At 41.0% G+C, this 12386-nt stretch overlaps 1 protein-coding gene and 1 long non-coding RNA gene across 2 annotated transcripts in view; one reads left to right on the top strand and one right to left on the bottom strand.

The window, feature by feature from the left end:
• The window catches only part of LOC132247724 (uncharacterized), an 86964-nt gene that overhangs the window by 57935 nt on the left and 16643 nt on the right, over positions 1–12386 (bottom strand). The window lies entirely within an intron of this gene.
• Positions 4820–12386, top strand: part of GRIK1 (glutamate ionotropic receptor kainate type subunit 1) — a 252425-nt gene continuing 244858 nt past the window's right edge. The window contains exon 1 of the mRNA XM_019476375.2: positions 4820–5397. Coding sequence (XP_019331920.1) covers positions 5274–5397 — 124 coding nt within the window. The 5' untranslated portion in view covers positions 4820–5273. The remainder of the gene's footprint in view (positions 5398–12386) is intronic.

The raw sequence follows: 12386 nt of genomic DNA, 5'->3' as shown, positions 1-12386 counted from the left end.
CATTTCCTGTTCTTTTGTGTTTTAAAATGGTCTACTTTGTTTCCCAAACATTTTGCAGAACTGCTTCTGGCAAGTAAGTTGTTTCTGAATGTAAAAGCTGCAAAATTTTAAAGTAGATTCCTCCTCCCCTCCCCCCCCCATTTTTATAAAGGAGAATTCTGAGAAGGTCCCATCAGGTGTGTATTCTAAGCAACAGCAAGTTACATTGTAATTATATACACAAACAAAAAAACATTCAAGCCCGCTCAATCATTAATGGTTAGTCAAGAACACTGTACATGTTTTAAAGGTGATGAAAGATTAAAGCATAATAAAAGCAAAATCCAAGAAAGTAATACACCTGAGTAACTCTGCTCTGGAACAGTGGTACACATCCACACAATTCCTCCTTTCAGGGTCCTGGTTTGGGAAAGCAGAATGGCAATTTCTTAAAAGCAGACCTTTTAGGGAAGTGTGTTAGTATCTGCTTAATGGTAAGCACTGGTTTAAGTGCACTCTTGAGCAGAGAATTGGGGCCCTGGCAGATTTTCAGTAGGTGGAAGGTTTTGGAAAGAAGCCCCTCTTTTTTTCATTGCTGGACTGGGAAGTATGTTATCTATAAGATATTACCAGTCTACGTTTACAGAATAAAACAAATTTCTGTTTCGACTTGCCAGGGTGGAATGAATGAGCCATAACTACCCTGAGGCTAGAGATGGAAATTACACATAAATTGGCATAAGTGATTAGAAACCAGTTCAAATCTATAACACAACAGACGTTCAGTGCACATAAACCACTTTCAAAATGGCTGAAACCAGTTTAAGATAAACCTGGTTGGATATAGTATCTGACTTAACTGATTTAGGTTAAATCAGGTTATTGAACTTCTGTCTCAGAGCCACTCCAGTTTCAAGTTAACTCACATTATCCCAGTATCCCAGGATGCTTTGTACCTCCCCTGCAAACTCCCCCCTCGCAGGGTGGGCAGGCTAGCCTTGGCCTAAGCTGGCTGTTCCAGCTCAGCACGGAGGTGTGCTCTAACACTCCCCCTGGCTTCTGGCCTCTGTCACTGCAGGCATGTGGCTGCATGTCCAAAATCAGAAGTGAATGTCTGTTCAATTGCCTATTAGTTCAATCTACACAGCTTAGACTAAAGTGCAAAGATTGAATAGATTCAGCCTCAAGTTTTTTGACTGTCTATACTTAGCCCCAATGACTTGGCAAAACTGGAGCAGGTTAGATTTCAACCAAATGAAAGCAGAGCTGCCACCCCATTCCTATTGTTTAATTTTTGTTAATTTGTTTGTAGTAGTTCTATAATAGTCTGAAGGCAAAGCAGATGGTCTTTTCAAAACACTGTCTTGTTCTAACTCTGACTCCATTGAAGGTAATGGGGATTTAGCACTGATTTCAGTGGGAGCAGAGCTAGGTCAACACTCAGGGTACCTATACACGAGCCGGGAGGCAGCTGGATTAATCCATTAATCAAGTCTGCTGGAGCGTGGTAGTTACTGTTCTCCAGCCAGCCTCCACATCTTGTGTATCAGTGTCCCTGAGCTTCAAAATGGTGGTGGGAGTGCTTTAATTAAAGATCATTTGGTGAGCTTTAGATAAAGCACCCCTGTTGCAATTTTGAAGCTACTCTAATTAAAATGCTCTCCCCTCACTCCCAGACCACATATAAAAATGTCCTCAGTGATTTTGAAAGTACCACTTAGGGTATTTTCTTTATCAGTTCTGTTCTTCTCTCCTTACAAATATTGCCTTATCTTGGTGAAGTGGAATTAACATAACTCTTTGTTTTGGACTGCTACTTGTTTGTACGTCATCACCATCAGTCATGCCAGCATGGCTCTGAGAATAAGATTTGTTAGTCATCCTGCACTCCTTCTGTTGAATGGTTTTGTAGTATGAGTATGTGGGCCTACACTACCTGCTGTTTTCTTTTAGTCATTTCTCTGAGAGAGAGATTTTTCCAAATGGATATTGAAAATTTGGAGACTGTTTCTTATCACACTGTATCATTTTTAATACACACACACACACAAATGCATTAAAAGCAAAAGAAAAAAACATACCATCGCAACTGATGCTAAGTACCCCTGCTAGGAATCTCAGCAGAAAGGACAATATCATAGACTTGCCTCTAAACCTTTGAGGTAGACTTTTCAGGAAAAAATTGAACCTGTTCTGCAGAGTGCTGTGTGGGAGCTTGCATTTCTAAGCTGGAATACATCCTGCAGATAAACAGATGACTTAATTGCCAGTATTTACGAAAGACACTGGATTAACAGGCAGGCAGACTGAAATAGCATACTAAAATAAACAAATGTAAAGTAATTTAAATTTTGGACCTTAGCTATTTGATTTTATGTCTGTCGTTATATGGAAGTCATTCTCCTGTTACAGTTTTCCAGATCAGTTTCCTTAATTTCATAGTCAGACATCATAAATCCTATTGAAACTTGAAAACTTGAGTTTGAAGCAATCAAATTACAGAGAAGGATGGTCTGCTGGTTGGAGTGAAGCACTTGGAGTGAAGAGAGCTAGTTTCTGTTCAGTGATAACGTTCACACTTAAATTCTTAAAACTGGCCTTTAACTTAAACTGCTTCAGTGTTCAAAACCCCAGTTTCAGATGCTCACTCTTATACTGAGCTCCACAGCCTCATCAGAGGTCAATGGATGCCACAGGTGTCTTGGTCTCCCTATTTATAGCACAGGGATAATACCACATGCCTCAGAAGAGTATGAGGAGGGCCTGATTTAAATCACGATTTCACATTTTTCATGAAAATCACGTAATTAAATGATTTTCATGAAAAATGCAATTTGCAAGGAAATACCATGATATGACCATTTGCTGTGAAGTTCCCCGGCAAGCAGCCATATCCATGGTATTTCACTGCAACAAGATGGGATGCAAGAGGAGGAGGGAAGGGGTGCTGCTTCGAGCCTGGAGTGACAGACTGTGGGCTGACTGGCATGCTCCTTCCTCGGGCTGCCTTCCCCAATGGCAGTGGCACAGAGGAGAAGAATAACCCCTCCTTCTCCATACTAGCAGTGTCCCCCCAAGATCGCCAGCCTCCATGAAGCAGAGGCAGTGATGGTGGCTACTGGGCTGGGGCCGGGTTGCTACCCACCTGGTCTGGCCCATCCCAGCCCCATGTTTGTTTGGTGCTGGGGGGAGCCACTGATTGCCGGGCTCCTCTGCATGCAGGGGTTGGTGTGAGGGGGCTGGAGCCCCTGAGGCAGTAGGGCCAGTGGGAAGGCGTTAGCCCACTGCCCGCTCAGCCTGGCCCATTGCCAGCCCCTGCCAGACCAAGACCAGGAAAGCAAAGGTACTGCTAGGCTGGGCCCTCCCTTGTAACACCCTCCCACCATGCCCTCCCTGTCCTGGGCTGGATGTGGAGATGAGGGGGAAGCCTCAGCCACAGGAGATGGAGAAGGATACCTCCCCTCAGCTCCTGCCCCTGCACCATGATCTGGCCAGGAAAATGGCAGCCCCTGCCATGATTGGGCTATGAAATTTTTGAGCTGGGCCCACCATTTAAACCAGACCCTAAGTATGTGAAGGAATAATGAATTACTTTCAGACAGGAGCAGAGATATAGCACTGAACCCTACTGAAAAGATGATCAATTAAGTATATAACAAAAGACATTTGCTCCCCAGCCAGGTATTCCCCCAGTACAGTAGGCTAATCTGTTTTGACTTTTCACTGCTATCAGAACCCCAGCTGTGTCAGAGGAAGATGCACACAATATACTCAGGTCCTCATATCTCAGTATGCTCCCGGGGATCCCTACATATTTCTTATACTATACAGATATCCATATCTCAGTCAAACCCCAGGTGAAACCAGGCGGCACTGGGCCACAAGGGATGGGAAAAAGCTTGCCCAAGACCCAGAAAAAAATGGAGGCAATTAGGATCAGTGTGATGGACGATGGTTTTGGAGTATCCTGGTCAGGACCATAGAGAAGGACCAGGAATTCCATTACAGCAAAGGGAGAAGACGGCAGGCTAGGTAATACCCATTACTGCCTGAATGGCAAACGAGGATGCTAGACCATGGAGCGCTAGGGACATCCTGCACAAACCTTCACCCCTTTGCCTGCGTCTTCATGAAGCCAGATGGGCTGGGAGTGGGGGCCTTCCCCGGGACTTCTGAGAAACTGGGCACAGTCAGTGAGCCCAGACTGGAGGATGACTGCACCTCCATGCCCCAGAATCGGGCTCTACATAGAGACCAGGCTGAAGGAACAGCCAAAGGCAAAGGGAAGAGAATAAAGCAAGAGATCCCATCTTCTTTGTGGGAGTTGGCAGGAAACTACCTCTGCTGTTGCTCCCAGAAATGTGCAGAGGTAGTTTACCTCTGCTGTTGCTCCCAGAAATGTGCACACTCAGAAGCAGGAAAAGTCTCATACACTGAAAACCCCTTGCTGTTCTAACACCTACTCACATGCTGGTTTTCTCTCTTGCACACACAGAAGTGGGGAAGGGGACATTAAAGCAGCAGAAGAAAAAAGAAAAGTATTTTGCCGATGGGGACCTGGAAGCACAACAAAAGAGGTTTTGTTTCACCTTGGTCAAATTGACCAGTTTCAAGTTGACAGCACTCCTATAATCATATTCAAGAGCAGCCTCAGTCCTGGCCAATACAGAGATTAGATTTGCCTTTATCATCAGGATGAAAACAAAGATTCAATCAGCACCAGAGCAGAGCCGCATAAAATAGTTGTGTGTGCGCGCGCGCGTGTGTGTGTGTGTGCATGTGAGAAAGAGAGGTGGCTCAGATCCCAGTTAATCTGCTAGAGATCAGAGTAGTGCTGGAACCTCTGCAAGCCCCCCCCCTTCTCCCTCCCTCGCTGTCTTTTCTTTATTTTTTCTCTTCCACTTTTGCACTTGACTATAGGACGAATGAGGGAGACACTCCAGCCATTTCAAGCAGGAACTTTCCATCCCCCTGGGGCTCCAAACGACACAGAAGCATCAATTCAGTAATCTCTGGGAAGATCCTTTTGCAAAATGCAACTAACTGATGGAGGGGGAGTGATGGGCTAAGGGAAACCGAGACAGAGGGAATTGTAACGGGACCTAAAAGAGCAGCAACAGCAACAGCAACAGCTATTCATGTGTAAATACCTCACGTGAAACCTACACAGCTAAGACTGCACAATGAGCAAGAAACACAGAGAGAATGAGGTGGAAATATAGCCCAACTTGCAGCAGCTTGTGAGTGCAAGGAGCTGGCAGAGCTTCAGCATGAATTAAAAAGGAGTGAAGAAGATGGAGAGCACCCTTCGCTGGGAGCCCCGGCTTTCTGTGATGGATAGCAGCAAGGGACTCTTGTTTCTCCTTCTCCACGTTTTAATAGGCATCCCTCAGACTTCCCAGCAAGTCCTAAGGATTGGTAAGTGCATGGAGGAGGGAAGAGGGGGGCTCTGTTGTGTTTCCCTTCAGCTGGCAACTGGGTGGAGGGGAAGGGGAGGGGCAGCTGGAGCAGGGAGGATAAAGGTGTGTAGGGTTCAGTGATTTTAGAGACTTTACACTCAAACTCGGACCCGATACAGAGTACAGGCTGTATACTATACCAAACTACATTCAAGTGACAGCACAGCCAAACAGCCTGCCAAATATTAAGATTTGCTATTAGAAATAGTTCAGTGTATGTGTGTATCAAAAAGCACCCAGTGTATGCATTGGTTTGTCATAAACATCATGAATTATACAGTAATATGCACTAGTATGCAGTAGTTGGATTATAAGGGCTCAGATGATCCTGTTCTCTCTCTAATTGTTTAGCAAGCACCCATGTTCTCAGGTGACTGAGCACACTCTGGTTAAGGCTACCGTGGGCTGCAGGTTGTTGGGTACGGTTGTTGGCTACTTGCCGTGCACATCTGGTGGCTTGTGCCCTTCCTTGCTGGTGCATATGTCTGGACAATCCTGCCGTCACCCTAAGCCTGGTCTGAGATCCGTACTCACTAGCCTCTCCCCCCTCCTCCAACAGCTTCAGTCATACAGAGCACTCCAGCAAGAGGCAATAGTAGAAGTTGCTATGGGGTGGGGAGGAACAGGGAGTAAGAAAGGAGGGTTTCGCTCCAAAAATTGCACTTAGAAAGCCTCAGAGTCTGTGAAGTTTGTACCTCTGCCTCCTGGTCAGAGGCTTTAACAGCACTTGTACAGGGCTGCTGGTTCCTTGTTTAGTGCGCTGGAGTTTCTATGTGTATCTCACTTGAAAGAAGAGTGTCCAAGTGCCTGGAATTTAACTGAAGTCCTAAAGTGAGGCCTTTGGGGCAGGAAGCTGCCCCACTGCCTGTCCTGACAGCAAGTGAGAAACCTCTAGTCATGGGGATAGGAGACAAAAAAATCTACTCAGCAACAGTTTGCCACTAGCCGAGGGGGGGTATGTTTAAAATGTTAAAATACTTAACGACACAGGATTTAATATGAATATAAAACATTCAAACACAACTGTTTTCAAGTCTGGTCTTTCAGTGCAATGCCAATGAGGCAACAAAATGATTCAGTGACCTTAAATTGCATGCCAAAAAGTAATGAGATTTCCTTGTTCAGAACCAAAGAGGGAAGAGAGAAAATATGTAGAATGTATATTTTATGGCTTTCCCCCCTTTTAGAGTATGTATGTTGGTGGGAAGTCCTTCCCTTCCTTTGGCTCCAGGGTAATTTTTGCTTGGTATGAATGCACCACAAGTACCGTACATATATGTAGCCCCAGAAAACAGGGATTTATTTTTTAAATAGAAAACTCTGCACCATGGAAACAAGGCTTAGTTCACAGGAAGCCTCTCTTCCTACAGTGGGTTTCTTGTGTCAGTCAAGTGAGACAGTGAATACAAAGTATGGAAAGAGTTAGGGCAGTAGCAGAAACAAACATATGCATACTCACACACACACACGCGTGCACTGCATCCCTCACCTCCATTTCCTTGCATGTTCCCATTTCTACTTGATATATGTTTAGTACAAAGGAAAAAGAAGTATGCATGGAATAAGGCACAGACATTGTCACTGAGGTGTATTTTCTGCTCTTACTTAACTAACTGAGGCCCTGATCCTGCAGACAACCTACTTTATATTTATTGAGAAGAGTCTTTTAATTTAAAATAAGTGAAGGTATCTATCTGAATGTTGATAAATTAATTAAATTAAACATGGAAAAAATATATGTGCATGCTAATCAGGATGCAATCCAACCAGGCAGTAAGCAGGTCCCACAAGGTGAGTGGTAGCTGAAGGCACAGCAGCCTCTCCCTGTTTCAGGTCCAAAGTGTTTAACACTTTGTATTCAGGAGGGACTCAAGTATTTTCTTGCAGGAGGTGAAGTAAAATTAAAAGTCTTCTCTACTAGTCACTGCACTGCAATGCTACTGTGTAATACTACCACAATGAGCTACAGTATACAAAGAAAATGCTTGGGAATGGATATAAATCAAAAGAAATAATCCTCACCACGTCCAGATACTAGCAAATTCAAGGCCAATATATAGGATGAAAAAAGGATGAAAGATATTTTTACATGTTAAAACAAGATACTAAATGGCAGCATTGTGTTTAGAACTATATTTGTCTGGCTGCTGATCTTGCACATGTTTAATTTGCTTAACTTGAATTAAATAGCCATTGAAGTAAATATTGAATAGGAATCGGTTTACTCACAATTTTAAAGTTAAGCAGAACTTAAGTGCTTTGCTGGATCATGGCCAAAGTGCTTAACTCCTTGCAAGATCAAGCCTTCTGCTGGAAACTCTCTGTAGGAAGTGCTGTGCTGCCTACATATTGTACAACTGCTAGAACAATCTCATCTTATTCCTGACTGAAGCCTATGAATGCTACTTACTACGTTATAAAGAAATAAGTATGACTACTATTATACTTCAATCACAGCAATAAAAACACATATGAATATACACTAGAGCAGAAAAAATCTTTTATATGGTATACTGTTTTAAATGTACGTATTAGATTTTATTAAAATGATTTTTTCATGACTATAGTTATTTTGCCGATCCAGAATGGGCGTAATAAATACTCATCCTCTACAGCCGTATGCAGTAGCAAGTTTCTATATGGCATTTATCACCTTTAGAGATGACAATGATGGGAACAGCTCCTCAATTCCATCCTGTGGTAACAAAATAAAATCATCCCAGGTCACTTCTAACAGTGAAGAAAATGTTAATTACACCATCATATTTTCTTATTCATATGCTAGTTAATTAAGGAAAGGAATATGATGGCATACTACTATACTATAGTGCAGAACTTAGTACCTGAATTAATACATTTATGTCTTTTGTTTGATTTTGTTGGCTTATAAAAGAAATTCATGCACTCCAATGCTTATTTTTAATTATAAGAGGAATCTGGCATTTGGAAGTTCCAGATATTTCTCAGTATCTAGATAATTATTACTTTTAAAATATTGTCTAACACTTTGTACTAGAAAATAAGGGGTGTCAATACAACTAATAAACTAATTCAGTGGTTCTCAACCTTTTTAGACTTGAAGCACGCCTCAGAAAATGCCAGCTATTAGTTTTCACACATATTTTGGCTACAGAAAAATAACATCAATTCTTCTGTTGTAAAGAACGCAAAAAGATCATAACAGAGCAGAATGGCTTTAATTCTGCATATTCCCTTTTGAAATCTCTGCGTTTATCTTATGAATCATGTTTGCACACCTAGCAGTGTTAACACTGCATGATCCCCTGCTGTAACCCTGAAAGGATCTCAAGGCACCCCAGGGTACTATGAGACCCTGGTTGAGAATCACTGAACTAAACCATTAGGATATGAAGAACTTTTTTGTTTTTTAAAACAGGTAGTTCGCTCAGTTCTAGGTAATACAATACTTAGTTTTCAGTATTTTACTGTTTCTTTCAAGTACATTGTTAAAGGCTTTTTTTGTGATATGTGAAGTTGTATAACTGTCGAAGACAACACCATCTTCATGTATACACACACACACCGTTTAATGTTCATAAACTTAATCCTTTCTATTTAGTACAAAAGGCTTTCTACTTTTTGCAGTGATTCAACCTAACCTGCGCACCCATTCAATCTGTATCTATGCTACTTTTTTAAAATAAGCGGATTGATTCAGTGAAAAATTCAAATGAGAAAAGGAAAATAAATAAATAAAACGAGTACTCCTTAAACCAAAGTAGCAGCTCCCAAAACACTGATATCCAAGAGTATTTATAAGTTGCAAGAGAATTTTTCAATATGTTGAACTATTTATTGCAATTTATAAAAAGTTATTATTAATTTATACCATTTGCCTGCTTAACACCATACAATGGTTGGGAACTACACAAATTATTAGCATATTAATGAAGCTCATTAAAAAAGGCAGTGTGACAATTTTCAACCAATATGTTAAACAAGTTGTATGTGGCTAAAGATTGAAATTTCTCTCTCAAATTAATACCTCCTAAAAATGAATGAGGACAGTTTTACATTTTGTAGAAAAAAAATTCTGTCATTTAAAATGGTCTCCCCTTAGGAATTTTCATGTAATATTTTGTAAGGGCTATTGTATTCTTGTAGTGGAAATTAATATTTTTTAAAATAGGAACATATCCCACACTAATTTATTCCTTAATTAGGTAAACCTACAATTGATTCAATGAGTAAAGACTGTAGGATTTCTCCCATTATGTTTATCTTCAGTAGAAAAGTAGATTTAATATGAGCACCTGAACAAATCAATCTTATGTGCAAAATACATTTTGTTAAGAGGAGAAATTTCAGTATAGATTTTAAGATATGTGCTTTCTTGAAATGCATTTTTTCACTAGCCCCATAGCTATAAAGTATTTTTAATATGACGTTAGTATACCAGAGCCTTGAGAGGCATAAAGGCAAAAAACTAATTTCATTGCATATTTGCTATTTTTGTAAATTGCTTCTGATTAGAGGGTTTGCTTGTAATATCAATGAGCAGAATATAAAATTAAGATTAATCAATATTCCATGGCAGAGATTTTATCTTCCCATATGTTTAGAAAGTCTCTATCATATTCTGGACACTTCTCCAGCATAAACATTAAACAGCATCTAATCCTAGATATCTACTGGATATGGACTTTGGTAACAAGATTTATTAGACTTACTAAAGTTGCATTAACTTGTAGGACCATATTTTAGGTCTGTAGGCAAATTAGACGTTAACTGCATTTTGTTCCCTAGCATACAGATGCTGAACTTTTTAGTACTTTATCATAACATAATTAATTGAAATGTATAATTCTACACCTAATAGTAAACTAAGACTAATGCTTGAACAGAGGCTGAATTTTAAGACTATATACTCTTACACACACACGCTGATTTTTGCAACAGATGCAAATTCATATAACACTGACCCATGCACTTTGAAGGGACATTTTCAGTGTAAAATTACTTTCTAAAGGTATGGTACATTATGCCCATAAATGTATTTCAGACACTTAAGGGGCTCAGTCCTGCAAAACTTTACTCAGCAGGTAGAAATCAATAGGTTACACTGAGCTGAACCACTGACTGACCTCAGTGAAAACTCTTGAATGAGTAATGGAATGCACGTCTTGGCTCTAAAGTATTAAAACTGTAAACTCTCATTGGCCATTTATTTTGGATCTGTATTGAGCTTAAATGAGGTAAACAGACTAGTCAGTTTTCCTTTAACTAGGATGTTTTATTTTTGAGCTCTTGCACATCAAAAGATCTCGCTGTTCTATGTTGCACACCCTACAGGGGAATATGTACAAACCTGGTGTCAGATCCTGCACTGATGTAGATGTCAATGCAGCTATGCTGATTTAAGCAGCTGAAGATCTGGCCTTAAATATTTAACGCATAAAACTGTGAAGACTTTCTAATTCCAATAAGCTACCTGCCACCCTTCCTCACATTAGGTAATACCTGGGACAGGTTGGGAGGGGAAGAAGGGAAATCAGGCCCCATATTTATCTTTGCCTCAGTTTTATACCAATGGCTTAGAAATATCATACACCTTGCAACTCATTTCTAGGGTTCAGCAAGGGTGACCACTGAACTCAACCAGTCTATATTTCTGTGGGGATCTGCAGCACTTTGTGTGTAGTTGCCAAAATGTTATGTGTCTTAGAAAACTGTAGCTCAATGTTTGAAGAAAACATAAAGAAAGAAAATTCATTTAGGAGGAAACTGGCTATTGGTGCCTTTCCTATGGTCGGAATAGCACATCCCCACATGCAGGGGTGGGTGCTGGAAGCCCAGAAAAAAGTAGTGGCATAAATTTATGCCGTTACTTTTTGTCACTGGACACGCCCCTGCACATGGGCTTTGGTGCAGGGCAAAATGCCCTGCTTCAGGGGAACTGCCATTTTCCCACACCTGGTTCCCGGTATGCTGGAGGAACCAGGGGGACAACTAGAGGAGTAGAAATGCTGTGGATGGCAGCCAGAGCATTTCCCAGGAAGACCAAGCCTCCATGCCTGTCGGCGCACACTCCTGAAGCGTGCACTGCGCTGCATTTTTCGGCGTGGGTTTTTTTGCTACTGGAATTTCCAGGTAGCACAATTTAACCCCATGCTGCAAATTTGCAGCACAAGGCATGTTTTAACATGCCAGGCATGCATTTTGTGGTGCTGCAAAGAGGTTTGTGGCAGCACCTATGCCTGCACATCTGGATCCGGCCTAAATGTCTTTTTTTGCATAAAAAAAATAAATGAGCCATGTACTAAAGACACATGACAGTCCTCAGATAGCCTATAATACTCTGGCATTTGAGCAATTCTGAGCTTGCAGATTATGCAACAGCCAGCCAACCGCTTAGGACCCAATTAACATCAAAAGATTGATGATAACTTGCTTTTGTTGTGAAGCATTTGTCAAAAAAGTCAATAGAGAGCAACAAAACAAAGGTGCTGAGACTAGAAAATAAACTACTAGAGGCTACAAATTGAGTCTGCCTAAATTCTACCAAAACTAGAACTCCTTCAGCATCTTAGAATGAGTAAGGGAAATTAAACGTATGTACAAGATGTGGCATGAAGATATTATAAATTATGCTCATTTTTCGCTTCAGTCTGGTTTATCTGAGACCTTCTTCAGTTAACCACTTGTCAATACCTGGATCCAGATATCTGGATCAGTGGAATGTAGACAAACAACTTGGAAATATATATTTTTAAAATCAGCGCTGTAACAGTTTACATGTGTACCAGTGCCTACAACAATTACATGTGTAATGTGCACAACTGTGGGATGGTTTTAAACATATGCTGGCCCTCATCATGCAACACAAGCAGACATGCACCCCCTTGTGGAGTCCTGTACAAGTCTATTTTTTTTTCCTGAGATCAAAATATCATCCCTATATTCTGTTTGAACAAAATATTTATATGT

The sequence above is a fragment of the Alligator mississippiensis genome, chromosome 1 (assembly GCF_030867095.1).
Source record: "Alligator mississippiensis isolate rAllMis1 chromosome 1, rAllMis1, whole genome shotgun sequence".
NCBI lineage: Eukaryota > Metazoa > Chordata > Crocodylia > Alligatoridae > Alligator > Alligator mississippiensis.
The sequence above is the reverse complement of the archived record's forward strand: the minus strand, read 5'-3'. Positions and strand labels throughout refer to the sequence as shown.